The sequence below is a fragment of the Dendropsophus ebraccatus genome, chromosome 2 (genome assembly GCF_027789765.1).
Source record: "Dendropsophus ebraccatus isolate aDenEbr1 chromosome 2, aDenEbr1.pat, whole genome shotgun sequence".
Lineage (NCBI taxonomy): Eukaryota > Metazoa > Chordata > Amphibia > Anura > Hylidae > Dendropsophus > Dendropsophus ebraccatus.
The window spans coordinates 95194663-95209294 of record NC_091455.1 but is presented as its reverse complement, the minus strand read 5'-3'; the positions used below and the strand labels follow the sequence as shown (position 1 = coordinate 95209294).

General features: G+C 42.2%; 1 protein-coding gene across 1 annotated transcript in view; it reads right to left on the bottom strand.

Moving 5' to 3' along the window:
• Positions 1–14632, bottom strand: part of ELOVL2 (ELOVL fatty acid elongase 2) — a 93113-nt gene that overhangs the window by 20107 nt on the left and 58374 nt on the right. Inside the window, exon 4 of the mRNA XM_069960175.1 lies at positions 1025–1102. Coding sequence (XP_069816276.1) covers positions 1025–1102 — 78 coding nt within the window. The remainder of the gene's footprint in view (positions 1–1024; positions 1103–14632) is intronic.

Here is a 14632-nt window from a genome sequence, read left to right as displayed (position 1 = left end):
TGGCTTCCAGCAAGCTCAGCCAATCAGGGCTGAGCAAGCTGGAAGCCATGTGATGCGCTCCAGCCAATGAAAAGGCTGCTGGTGCGCATGTGCACCAGCAGCCTTTTCATCCCCATTCACTTTGCATGAAGACTCCGAGGAGGAAGAAGACCCGGACCGCCCCCGGCTCTGACGTCGTCGTCACCAGATGCCGCCCCGGAGAAGAGGACCGTGACGATCGTAATAGGTAATGTATACATTCCTTAACTTCCGGGGTGGAGGGTCGGGGGTCCGAAAGTGGGGGAAGGGGGCCAGGCCGGGTATTTAACCACATTACAAAGTTATATAACTTTGTAATGTGTGTTAAATGAGCAAAAAAAAATTTTTGTGGGAGTTGTCCTTTAAGTGCAGGCGATTTTGCTGACATGGGATAATTGCAACTTGGTGCCTATCCCCTCTGGTCTCTTTAAAGGTATACCTATTCTGGATCTTGGACAATTTGGATTTATTGTAGCAATTCATAGAAAACCACACGCACTGTGTACTGGCATCCCTCATGTTTTGTGCAAATTAAAAACTAAGTACACAATATAACTGAATTTAGTGACCTTCCTCATGTATAATAATGACTTATCTTCATCCCTCTGGAAACTGGTGTTTTAACCAGTCCTTGTAAAAGTAAATATAACCTTCATCTGTGATATATTGTACATTTTATATTTTGTTTAGTGATTTATGCTGGCTATACACTTTTTCTGCAAGTTGTATTATAAAGTGTAATTTACTCCGTGTGAAGAAAGCCTAACTGACAGGTAGCCTGCTACTCTATAGTATAAGAATTCTGTTGGGATGGTTATTAGGGTTGGTAAGAACTGCACATGTACTTTGCCCCTCAAGGCTATAGCCATCTTTTTACATTGGGGGCCCAGGGGTTTGAAGCTACATACTTGCTGCTAACAACGATTTACCTGAAGCTGACGCATTTAGCTGTTCATTAGATTAATTTAACTGTTTTTAACTGTACATTGAAAGTGCCATGTCTTACCCGCACATCTGCTTCCCCTGAACTGTCCAGATTCTGGCATTGTAAGTTATAACCACCTTCCCATGTTGAAAGAACGAGCTGTAAAATAAAACTTACTTTAAAAACATAAATTGATGTTCAGATTTATATATACACTATACATTCAAGCTCAGTTGCATTCATACATATGAATACTTTGTGTCATGTGATTCTAGTCTGACCATTAGTCCACGGCTTGTATTTCCATGCAAACTTAAAGTCTGTCTGCCATCTTTGGAGGCCTTCCAGTGAAATACAGGTGTAGATTTTTGCCATAACTTACGCCTGGCAGACATAAATCACGATAACTCAGATGCAGAAAGAGACCACGCCCCTTCCCACCAAGAGCAGAGTGTACACTGGGGAAAAAAATCGGCATAAATGATAAAACTCCCCCATATATGAACACCTTATATAATCTTAGGTATAGTGTAGCTGTTTAAGTATATAGTGTATATATACTGTATAACATATATAACTATGTATAATATATATAATCAGCCAGAACCATGCTTTCAGAACAAAGTGGTGGTGGGTGACCTAGACAACAAGCTGTCAACAAGGGGAAAGAGCTAAAGGAATGTATTTGCAGAAATATTTAACTTGGCATGCCCTACAAGTATAACTATATTGGCTGAGATGGGAATACCCCTTTAAGTTGGGACCACATGAAGTTTAATAGACTTTTTATAATGTATGATTTGCCGATATTAAGCCATGTTGAATTTAGTTTTAGCAGGCTCATATAGATGAAGTTCTAGCCTTTCTCACTCTCTCAGCCCAGCAGTTCTATAGCTGTTTGTGATAAAATTTCAGCAGAGACTAAAAGTCTCCTTTATGTGATCTCAACAGTCATGAATAACTTTCACCACTAGAGGGACTCGCTAAATTACTATACAATATTCATCTTTATTACACAGAGTTTTTCAACATCAGCATTTTATAATTCCCTATTGCACCCTTCTACCCAGTTCTGCCTTTTTGTTTTCCTTAGGCAGCAATGAAAAACTATCCCCTTCTTGTTTATCACTGACCACCATGCCTTGTTTAGAGTTTATAATAAGCCTTTAATATAATAGGTATAATTATTATTTATAAAGCGCCCTTAATTCCAGAGCGCTATACAGTAGATTCCAATGGTTGTGGAGGGGGCGGGGACTAGATGTTAATTACACCATGGAGGGGTGGGGCCTACGGTGCCGATGTGGGTGGAGATATGGGGCACCACTCCTGCTAAGCCCACCCCTATGACACTGTCCACCAACAATAACATGCATTTTTCAGGGGAGAGACCACCAAGAAACCCTTCATACAGTATGAAATGAAATGTCCACAATATAAACTTAAGAATAGTGCTGAGAACTCCTTATATGGACAGGGGGTGACAATATCACAATATATGCTTTGTGCTCAAAAACACCTTTTTTTGCCAAAATAATTTTAGTTACACTTTGCCTAATAGGAAACCTTTTCTGAATGCTGGAATAAAATTAGCATGCTACAAAAATAGTACTACACTTTTCATTCAAAAGGAAAAGCCCATGCCTAAACTGAATGTAGCTGGCATTTCTCCTTGTATTCATGGGTTGCTGACCTTTGGCACACATAGCATTAATTGTAGAAACAGCCAGACTATTAATCCAAAGCCCAGCACTTGTTCATGCTCTGCATGTTAGCACTGAGGGCCGCTGCTGTGTGTGTGAGAAGAATAAAGTTGATGGACCCATAGTGCAAGCTGCTAAGATACAGAAAACGATCTTCAGTCAATTCTCTAGAAAGCGTCAAGCACACAGCCAGCTTCTAACATTAGACTCTAGCCACATACTATAAACTATTACAGGAAGGTGGGGTTTTTTCAAAGACACTTTCAAACACAAGAAAGACTTTCCCAAAGGCCCTCTCTATACGACCTTGGAATACCACCCCCAGAATTCACCAGGGCCCATCCTAATTATGCATTCTGCACGGAGCATATCATAGTGCTAATGCTAAATTCCTTCCAGTCCAGACAACGCACATACTAGAGACCTTTAGATTTTGGTACCAAGCCTTTTAAAAACTGTTTGTGCTACACTAACAATTGAGGATTGTGCTCTCTTGGCCACCGGTAGTGATATTTAGGAAAACTGACTGCTTGAAACAGTGCTATATACTACTAAAATAGTTTATTAATTAACTAATGTAAGTGATACATTATTACATTTCCCTTTATAAGACGTCTTCTCATCTAATATAATATAAATTGACCTATTTCAAGGGGTTATTAAGAGTCAAAAAATGAATGGGGTTGTCTGGGCTGCATTTTGGCCATCATTGCCAACAGACATCAAAAAGACGTCTGTTATTTGCTAATGACTGCCATCTATAATGATCATTATAGATAGATGAAAGATCACCTAGTGTGAACTTAGACCTTGGTAAATATCCCCCTCAGTGGGTAAAAACTTAACTTTTATTTGGTGAAAATAATCTACAAAAATGCTACTTTGAAATGGTAAACAATTAGCATGGTTCAGAGAATGGTGTGTCATTCAGAACTTGTAGAGGTAAGAACAGTCTCTATTAGAGGAAAATGCTAACCAATTGCACCCTGCCTAACAGCTAGGCGACCTTACGTGTGGGCATTCCCATGATGGGTGGCTGTTCCTATGCGGGCTTGGTTACAAGTGGTGAAATTTAGTATATAGGTCAGAGAATAGTGTCAACAGTATCTAATGTTGTCAGAAAGATATGCCCTGCAGACTTATTGTCAGTCTGTCAACTAACCATTGATCCTTGTGGACATTTCCATCATAGTACCCCCATATTCTAGGAAGTTCTAAATGATACACCATTCTCGGAACCATACTATGGGGAAGATTTATCAAAAGGTGTAAAATAAAGACTGGTGTAAACTGCCCACAGCAACCAATCACAGCTCAGCTTTCAGCTCTGGTAAAACGAAAGAGAAGCTGTGATTGGTTGCTGTGGGCAGTTTACACCAGTCTATATTATATATTTTACACCCTTTAATTAATCTTTCTCTTAATGTTTACCACTTCACATTTTGTATATTATTTTTACCAAATAAAAGCTAAGCTCTAACATGTTAAGTGTCATTCCAAATTTAATTTCCTTTGTTTATTGTGATAGTATATGAAATAATAATAAGACATTAACATACTCACCCAGGGCCATAGACCCCAAGTTTATTCTCTACAGCAGGGGTGGGGAACCTTTTTCCTGTCGAGGGCCATTTGGGCATTAATAAAATCATTCGAGGGCTGCACTCAATGTTATACTGTGCGCGGCAGTGGGGTAGCGTGGGTGCACAGCACACGGGGCAAGGCAAAGTATTGTTCCCCTAGTGCCCCTGTTATTGTAGTTAACCCTATGTCATGCCCCTTGTACCTGATAAGAATCCTTAGTGATGCCCAGTAGCCAGAGTTAACCCCCAGTGATGCCCCTGCTAGTCCTAGTTAACCCCCAGTGATGCCCCTGCTAGTCATAGTTAACCCCCCAGTGATGTCCCTGCTAGTCATAGTTAACCCTCCAGTGATGTCCCTGCTAGTCATAGTTAACCCCCCCAGTGATGCTCTTGGTAGTCATAGTTAACCCCCCAGTGATGCCCCTGATAGTCATAGTTAACCACCAGTGATGTCCCTGCTAGTCATAATTAACCCCCCAGTGATGCCCCTGCTGGTCATAGTTAACCACCAGTGATGTCCCTGCTAGTCATAATTAACCCTTCTGTGATGCCCTGGTAGTCTAGCTAACCCTCCAGTGATGCCCTGGTAGTCTAGCTAACCCCCCAGTCATGTCCCTGGTAGTGTACTTAGCCCCCAGTGTCTGTCCCAAATAAAAAATAAACATCCCACTCACCTTTCCTCTGCTCACACGCTGCCCAGGTCCTCTTCTCTCCCCTCTAGCCTGTGCCCGTCTTCTTCTGCAGGCGGCGCGCGATGAAATGACGTCATTGTGCCGCCCGCAGGAGACAGAAGATGTGCATCGCTCTGGTGGGGAAGGAGCCAGCACAGACAGCATCCTCCTGTATCTGGCAGCTGTCACAGACTCTACAATGTAATCTGATACAGCATTTGTGCAGTGACTTGTGAACATGCATGCTAGGAACTGTAGTTTTTCAGGTAACCCTGAAACTGTAAGGGTACTATTACACGGAACGATAATCGTTCGAATTGGCCCGATTCGGCCGATTATCGTTCCATGTAATAAATACAACGATCAGCTGATGACAACGATCATCGGCTGATCGTTGATATAGGTTCGATATACATTACTAACGATATACATTACCCATCCACGTTCCAGGGATGCTGCTGCCATCTTCTTCTCCCTGGGTCTCGTGCGGTGCAACGTCAGAGTGGCCTGTCAGCTGACAGGCCACTCTGAGGTAAGAGCGCGCGGGACCCGGGGAGAAGACGACGGCAGCAGCAGCCCTGGAACGTGGATGGGTAATGTATATAGTTATGCAAGGGCTGCAAGGACATCGGTAAGGAAACTTCTCCCAGTCTCCCAGGACTGGATCCAGCTTTTCCCTGGCACCCAGGGGGGATCGGCAGCGCTGAAAGGCTAGCTGCTTAATGAGCGGGGCGCTGATTATACCAATCGCTTCGCTTTGTTCAGATAAGCGATTCACTCATCTCTAATATTTTCTTTTCTGCAATTTCTACTTCTATCTCTAGAAAATCTGATATGCCTTCATTAAGTGCTGAGTCATTCATGTCCTTTTTAGGGTATTTGATGGACTTTCCTCATTAAAGATTGATAAGGTTATATGGTATAAATAAAGCTCCAGGAATTGCTTTCCGCTCCCAAGACACCCTAGAAAATGTTATTATGAGAGGCTTTTAGATTCACCTCCTTAGAGGAGTTCTTGGTTTTATAGAAGGGAACAAACCACTAAACTATTTTTATTCAGAAAGTGTTTGTAAAGAAATGCAATGTATATCTGCTTGTATATTATACTTGTGAGATGCCATCACTCTGCATAGCTCCTTCCTGCTAGAAATCTCTGTTATCACATTTCATATTCTCCCTGCTGACCTACATTGTCCTTGAATGTGACCATTTGTACAAGAGAAATCACTGATGTAAGAGTAAATGAATACTATCTATGGCAGCGTGCCCAGCTCTTATACCTTTGTGACTAGTTGGTGTGTATAAAGCAAGGATGACTGCCAGCATGGCACAGAACTTACAGTGAGATTCACCATGAACCTAGCTGAGCAAATAATGGTAGGATCATTCATTTCCAACCACACAAGGTGAATTGGGGTCCTGCAGATACAGCAAGTCTGTGAGGAGTTATCTGATTCATTATTGTGGGATGATATTACATTGAAGTCCTAAGATCTCAGAGTTTAGCATAATCGTTGGTACATTTATATAATAAAGTATAGTATGATATTTAGAATATTAATCGGCACACACAGTCACACCTAAAGAAAAAAAAAAAGCCGCCAAACGCACTTAAAGCAATCAGACACAAAATAAGTCTAGCAGGATGAGAAACTAAACCCCTAATGTGTAGCAATTGTAAAGAAAACCTGACAATTAGTAAATCTGTTCACCATTTGTCACACACTTTACTATGTGTGTGCAGGCATACACAAGATCTTTTTGTATCTTTTTAAAACTTGTACTTTACAAATATTTGCACCAAAATCCCAGTACAGTGCCAGCATATACTATGCACATAGTTCTACACTTCTGTCTACTGCTATCAGTATTTATTTCTAATATCATTATACTGGACCTTCAGGGATGATCCAATTCCTGGAGAAAAAGTGCAAGAAAATAGCTTCGGATTCAAAGACTTACGTTATAAAGTATGTCACTTAACGTTTTTTTTTTTCTCCTTTTCTTCAGGTTTTTCTATTTCTTTTTTTTAAGTTCAATTTCTTTTTTTAAGTTCTTCTTTACGGCAAAACAAAGATCTTTGACTACTGCTATAGTCTATGTCATAGACTGTAGCAGTAGTCAAAGATCGGTTCCCAACCAGGAACAGCACAGCATGTAGGGGCCATTTATACTGAGGGGGCAGCATGGGGGAGAGGCAGAGCAGGGAGAGGGCACAGCATGGGCATTATTACTATATGGGGGGGTTACAGCATGGGCATTATTACTATATGGGGGTACAGCATGGGCATTATTACTATAGGGGGGTGCACAGTGTGGGCATTATTACTTTATTGGAGGCACAGAATGGGCATTATTACTATATGGGGAATACAGCAGGAGGCATTATTACTATATGGGGATGCACAGCATGAGCATTATTACTATATGGAGGGCAAAGCATGGGCAATATTACTATATGGAGAATACAGCAGGAGGCATAATTACTATACTGAGGGGCACAGCATGGGCATTATTACTATATTGAGGACAAAGCATGGGCAATATTACTATATGGGGGTACAGCAGGAGGCATGATCACAATATTGTTTGGGAGTTTGGCAGTTTGGGAGCCTATATGAGGGAGAAAGGGAAGCAAGTTGCTAGAAATGTGCAGAACCTAATATGTTTGTCTGGCAGGTTCTGAAGAGATGAAACGTAGCTGCAAGAAGTCGTCACGGAGGTCTGGACCAGATGGAGAGGAAACGGAGAGTAACATCTCGGACCAAAGAAGACGTCACCTGTGAGCCCCTGAATGGCGGTTTTTATATTGTGTAGAACATTATTTGGTAGGGGTGCCCCGGGCTAAAAAATTTTTCTAAGAGGTGCCCCGAGGTGGAAAAGGTTGGGAAGCACTGGTCTATTATGTTTTAGAAGTTGGAAGTAATCTGTGTGTCTTCTGTGTCATGCTGTCACTATAGTATTTTCTCCTGTTTTAGGCTATGTTCACACACAGTAAAATAAAAGCAAAATATAACAGTTAAATATGTATAAAACATGGTCATACTTTAATCCAATAATGTGCTACAACACCTGTATTTTATACAATGTGTGCACAGGCTGACATCTTTCTATAGGCTCTATTGTAGCACATGCTGCTGTGTGTAAGCGTATGCCCAGAACAAAGTAACCAGGGAATCAGCATGTGTTGAAAAGATTTTCTCGAAGGATAAATAATAAACTATAAGGATCTTAACTACAAATGTTAAAAAGAAAATGATCAGTAATAGTCACATATCATTAAGGCTGATTTGTTCTTGGTACGGGGGACAGAGATCTGGAGTTCTGCTTTAAAGAGGTATTTCCCCCAATTTTTTATTTTTTTTTGCATTAATACGTTGCCCACCCATAGCTTTCCATCTTTCCAATATCAATTTATTATGTCCAAAGTCTCTTCAATGGGCTGGCTTCTAACCCTGTCCATTGAAGTGAGGGAGGACACTGACAGCTGCTGCTGATGATGATCAGTGCCTCCTGACCCCCTCCCCCCAGGTCACCTGTGTGCCCCCCCTGCAGCTCAACGGACCCCCCACAGCTCAAACGCCCCCCCCCCCCCGTGCTCCTCCACAGCTTAACCGCCCCGTGACAGAACCCCCCCCCAACTCACCCGCGGCACTTGGAATGCCCCCCACCATCTGTGCAGAGAGCAACCACCAGCAGGGCCAGGGTGCACAGACCGGCATCGGCCAGCAGGGGACTATCACACCCTGGGCACTGGCCCCAGTATGCAGGAAGAGGAAGGATGAGAGGAGGCTGAGTACCACCACCCAAGTCACCGGCAGCCTTCTGGCACCGCCCCCCCCCCCCCCCCGACTGTCACCTGTGGCACCCCTTCCCCTCCCGTGACTCTCAAACGCGGCACTCTTACCCCCAGCATGCAGGAAGAGGAAGGATGAGAGGAGGCTGAGTACCGCAGCCCGGGTCACCCCCGTGCGCGACTTACCCATGGCACCCCCCTGTCCCCGGACTCAACTCTGCTATGCAACACACTGAACATTGCTATGCAACTCACTCAACTCTGCTATGCAACTCACTCAACTCTGCTATGTCACTGCCTCAAATCTGCTTTATCTTGTGGATATCAGCTCTGCTACATCATGGACTAATCAGATATAAGCATTGCATGATGGGAGCTGTAGTTTTCTGGCCGGCACCATGTTGGATATAGTTCAGCTTATTAATAAAACTTGTAGGTATGGAACAGAAGCAGCTAGAAAGATGGGAGATGGCTTAAAATTCTCAGGGGGACTTGGTGAGTAAGCATTTGAGCATTTTATTTTTTTTTGGGGAATACCCCTTTAATATTGGGTCTTACTAGTAACATTTTTCCTCAGACTATTTCTGAAATGGTTTTATTAAGTGGGTGCTTTTAAGGGATCCTTTGTCTGCTTTGTAAATGGAATACTACAAGGTTCTCTTCTCACTTGTCTTCATTTCCTATCTTGGTTAAAAATGTTAAAAGTACAGAATGCTCTATTTGTTATCTGAACAAAAGAATATTGAATTAAAACAGACACAGAGGTCAGGTCATTGTGAAAAAAAAATGTTCCAACTATTTAAATGAAAAGTCTTTTACATAACATGGAATGAAACCTATTTGCTGTTCATGTTGTGTTTGTCACAAAGAAACAGAGAGATCTTTGGAAAATTCATCTCAGCATAACTCTGGCACACATAAATTACTGTGTGAACCCAAGACTGAAAAGCTGAACATTGCAGAATGACCCAAGATAAATGGGACTGGCCCAAGCAGCTTTATATCATAAATATCTTAAAATGCAAATTAAAGAAGTGAATTATTTCTCAATGCTCCTCTTTTATATTCTTCATGATGACAATATAGTGAAGGTCCACAACTCGAAAAAGCACACCATATAAAGACTTGTCATACCATATCAATTATAGGTTCCTTAAAGCATGAACAAAGGGGTCTCACAAAGTGACCACTGTTTGGGTTTTGTAGCCCATGGCACCACATTTAATAAACAATTATACTAAGACAGTTAAATATTTTAAAGAATGTGAAATATAGTTGTCATAGCTATTAAATGTGCACTATCAAGAAACTCATATCCAAACTTTGTACTGTACAGAGTTGCCATATGGCTAAAAACAATTTCTTGTCTACGTATGGTATGTTTGTTGTATGTACTGCTATGTGCTGATTGGCTTCATGGTCATGCTCCTGCACGCATCCCTCCAGATATGGTGTGTTATGGTATTGTCGTGACGCCAGTGCTAGTCCAGCACACAGGTGTGATAATGGTACCTGCTTAATGTTGTGGCTGGCTGTAATCCTTAAATAGTCGGTGACCTGCCGGGCCCCTTGGGCTCTTGTCGCGGTAGTCCTGAGTGGTTACTGGCAGAAAAAGATAAATCTTCACATGGACTTTGATACAGAAACTCGTTTGTGCTTGAGGAGGTGCTTGCAGAAGTAGAAGAGAAGAGAGGTAGCTGTAGCGGTGCTTGTGAAGTTGTAAGTAGAGTAGAGCAGAAGAGTTTGTTGAGGGAGTCCCAACCCAATGTAGCAATGTACTCTGACAGAACTGCTAAGAATACTTGTAGAGTGAGAAGCTACTTGTACCTGTGTTTAGACTGTGTCATACCATCTTGTGCCCTACAGTGTCGAGTGATCTATCCTAATAGGGTGATACAAGCCCCAGTCGTGGTTATCTGGGTGAAGCTAAGTTTCCTGGGGTGTCCCAGTTACCTGCACTGCGAGATAGGATACATAGACCTTCCTTGGTAGCTTTGTCCTATCCAGGTTAGTTTCTCTGTCTCTGCCCTGTACCTTTTTAGACTGATTCACGACGTGGGTTAGGATGTTCCTGGACTCTTCTCCCTAAAGTGCTTAGCATTGTATGGTAGATATAGTATAAGTAATAGTGAAAGAACTAGTTCTCTCTAGCTGCATCTGTACACTTCTGTGTCTCAGACTAGACTGTGCTGCCCACACTGCTTACCTCCTATAGGTTAGCACTGAACACATGGTACAACAACAGCAGTAACCCATTCCTAACTTCAGCTGTGCATGAAATAACTAGACTAAGAAGTAACACTGACACCTAGTAGTGAAACTATAAAAAATACCTTCATCACCACTTAACTTGGAGTGAGAACTCTGCAACAGGTGCCTAAGGCACTAAATAATGGGACACCACACTAGTGATGGTCAGAGGTCTCAGCACCTGGACTTCCACCAATACAAATTTCTGACATGTGGCTATACCATGTCAGAAGTTTGTTGAAATGACAGATACATTTTAAGTAGATCTGTAACCCATAGTAACCAAGTTACACATTTACTGAAGTGTCCTACAACCCAATTCTCCAGATATTCTGCTATTAGCAAGGAATAGTGACCAACTACTTCTATCCCAGTGCCTTAACTCTAGTGCAGTTTTTTGTTTTTAAATAGTAAATTGTGATTAGTAATGACCTGAACATTTAAGTGGCTGGTTGCATAAATTTCTGTCAGTTATGAGTGGTGAGTACCAGCTGCTGGCAGCAGATGACACCGACACCTGCTCACTTCTTACCACATCACCAATTACCTACATGTATAGCACAGAGCATTAAGGGGTTAAAGTATTTTGCCACCATAAACACTATCTATTATCCACATGGAATAGGTGTTTGATTGTTGGGGGGGGGGGGGGGGTATTGGGCTGACCATCTGCTGGAACCCCACAATATAAAAAATGAAATTTCTGAATGGGACCATGGATGGTGAATGGAGCAGCAGTACACATACTTGCCAGTCAAGTCTGCATAATGCCTCTCCAGTCAGAGTCCTGTTTGGGAGTCCCATTCTTGAACAGTCAGACTCCTTAAAATCAGACACATATACCTTGTGGCCCCCACAACAAATCAAATCGGTACTCACTTAGAGGCAATGTCCACTGTGGGTTCCAGGTTGTTCAGAAAAGGGTAGCTCAACACAGCCTAAGGCCTTTATGGGCCCTGGGATAGCTATGGGCAAGTGTCCAACTTCTCTCTCTGTCTTTTTTCCTTCTCCGACTATAGCTCCTCAATCTTCTGCTAAGGCTAGGTTCACACTGCGTTTTCAGCATCCGTTTAACGCATCCGTTTTTTGCAAAAAAACGCATGAAAAACGGATTGCAAAAAACGGATTCATTTGTGTGCATCCGTTTTTCCATTGACTTCCATTATAAAAAAAACGGATCCGTTTTTTTTGGCGGACCAAAACGGACCAAAAAACGTTGCTGACCCTATTTTTCTGGACGTTAAAAAAAACGGATCCGTTAAACGGATGCTGAAAACGCAGTGTGAACCTAGCCTAAGGAGTTGGACTTGGATATAATTAAGATGCTACAGGAACCTCATGTGATCCTGGGCTTTATGTTCCCAATCGTCATCCGCAATACGCAAAAAAAACTGTCTGTATTACATCTGTAATGCATTTTTTTTTGTGGATCCACAAAAAAGGCGAAGGTGATAGTTATATTTAAGTTTTTGCAGACATTACAGATGTTTCTTCTGCAAATGTTACAGACACTCCTATAGATTTCTATGGGTAAATCTGTGCCACAACTTTGACCTATAGGACATCACCTATTTGTTTGCAGCACAAATTGCGGATTTGTAAAACTACGGACAGTGTGAACAGCCCAATAGAAATCAATGTGCCTTAAATGTGTCTCTAATTACAGATCCGCAATTATGGATACATTTAAGGAACATGTGAATAAGGCTTTAAACTTTCTTTGTTGCCCATAGCGACTAGGCTATGCTTTCATTTTACCAGAACTCATTAAAATATGAAAGCTGAACTCTGACTGTGTGCTATGGGCAATAAAGTGTTACTATAAGATAACTTCATAAGTCTCTCCCATATTTTATATTCCATCTATTCCCTTCAGGACTGAGTAAGAACTCTGCTCTGATATGACTGACATTATCTTGTTACTATAGGAAAGCAGATTTGAAGTTTTTTCGTTGTTCCCTTTTTGAAAACAGGGGCAGTCACAGCAGACTTTGAACATTTGTCAACAATATGAGAACGGGGCGCTATTCATAATGACTTTCCAGCTAAATTCTGATTAAAGCCTTTTTAGTAGCTGCAAAGTCACTAATTGAGCATTTCAAAATAATTTGTCTAAAATAGAAAGTTCCCTAGATAATTCCCTTTAGGTTTCTGCTAGAACAGCTTTAGCTTAAAGCGACTCTGTACCCACAATATGACCCCCCCAAACCGCTTGTACCTTCGGATAGCTGCTTTTAATCCAAGATCTGTCCTGGGGTCCGTTTGGCAGGTGATGCAGTTATTGTCCTAAAAACAACTTTTAAACTTGCAGCCCCGTGTCAAACTGCCGTGGCTTAGATTGTGTATGCATTAGGCTGGCACTGCCCCTCCATCCCTCCCCCCTGCCCTCTTCATCATTAGGAATGCCCCAGGCAGGTATTTTCCTATTCATCAGCTGTGAGAACATGGCACATGGGCAGGATGGTTGAGGCACCTGTGCAGTGTTCACTGCAGAGGAATAGGAAAAATCCTGCCAGTGGCATTCCTAATGATGAAGAGGGTAGGGAGGAAGTACGGAGGGGTGGTGCAAGGTTAGGGCACAGATACTCTAGGCCAGGGCAGTTTGGCACAGGGCTGCAAGTTTAAAAGTAGTTTTTTAGGACAATAACTGCATCACCTGCCAAATGGAGCCCAGGACAGATCTTGGATTAAAAGCAGCTATCTGAAGGTACAAGTGGTTTGGGAGGGGGGACAGATTGTGGGTACAGAGTCGCTTTAAGCTTTGGATGTCCAAGCATGATGTGAGTTGTAGTTTTGCAACAGCTGGAGAGCCAGTGCTAGAACATAAGAAGAGTTAAAAATATGGGAAATAACATTATTTCACAAATGAAAACAGAAATTAAAGGGGTTATCCAGCAAAAAAACTTTTCTTTCAAATTAACTGGTTTCAGAAAGTTGTATAGAATTGTAATTAACTTCTATTTAAAAATCTCAATTCTTACTGTATTTTTCAGCTGCTGTATGTCCTGCAGGAAATGTTGTTTTCTTTTCAGTCTGACACAGTGCTCTCTGCTGACATCTCTAGCCGAGATAGAAACTGTCCAGAGCAGCAGCAAATTCCTATAGAAAGCCTTTCCTGCTCAGGACAGTTCCTGTCTCGGCCAGAGATGTCAGCAGAGAGCACTGTGTCAGACTGAAAAGAAAACAACATTGCTTCCGAAGAGCGCTGATGGGAAAAGAGGGAAGATTCTGCCTCTTTTCTGCTCTATAAGTGCTACGATCGGCCTAATCACCTACAGGGTTAACTGCTGCGATCTGCGCTTGGCATGGGTCTGTCGCTGACAGCCGGGACCTGCCGCAGATAGCGCAGCTCCTGCAAAAAGGGACGTACAGTTAAGTACCTGGTCCTGAAGAACTTAAACAATATAATGTACTATGTGCAAAAAACAAGTTTTAGATTGCTGTAAGACTCTCCTGCTGCTTCTTCCTTTGTATGGCAACAGGCAGAAACTTTCATAGCTTTTCCCCAATGCTTCTGTAATAACAAATACTTAATCCAAGTTACAACAGTTCATCTCAGGGGCGTACCTAGGATTCAAGGGGCCCCATAGCAAAAAACTGTATGGGGCCCCATAAATCCTGTATGCACCCCCCCCCCCCCCCCCGCTAAACACAGACATTGACACACATATACACACACAGAGGCA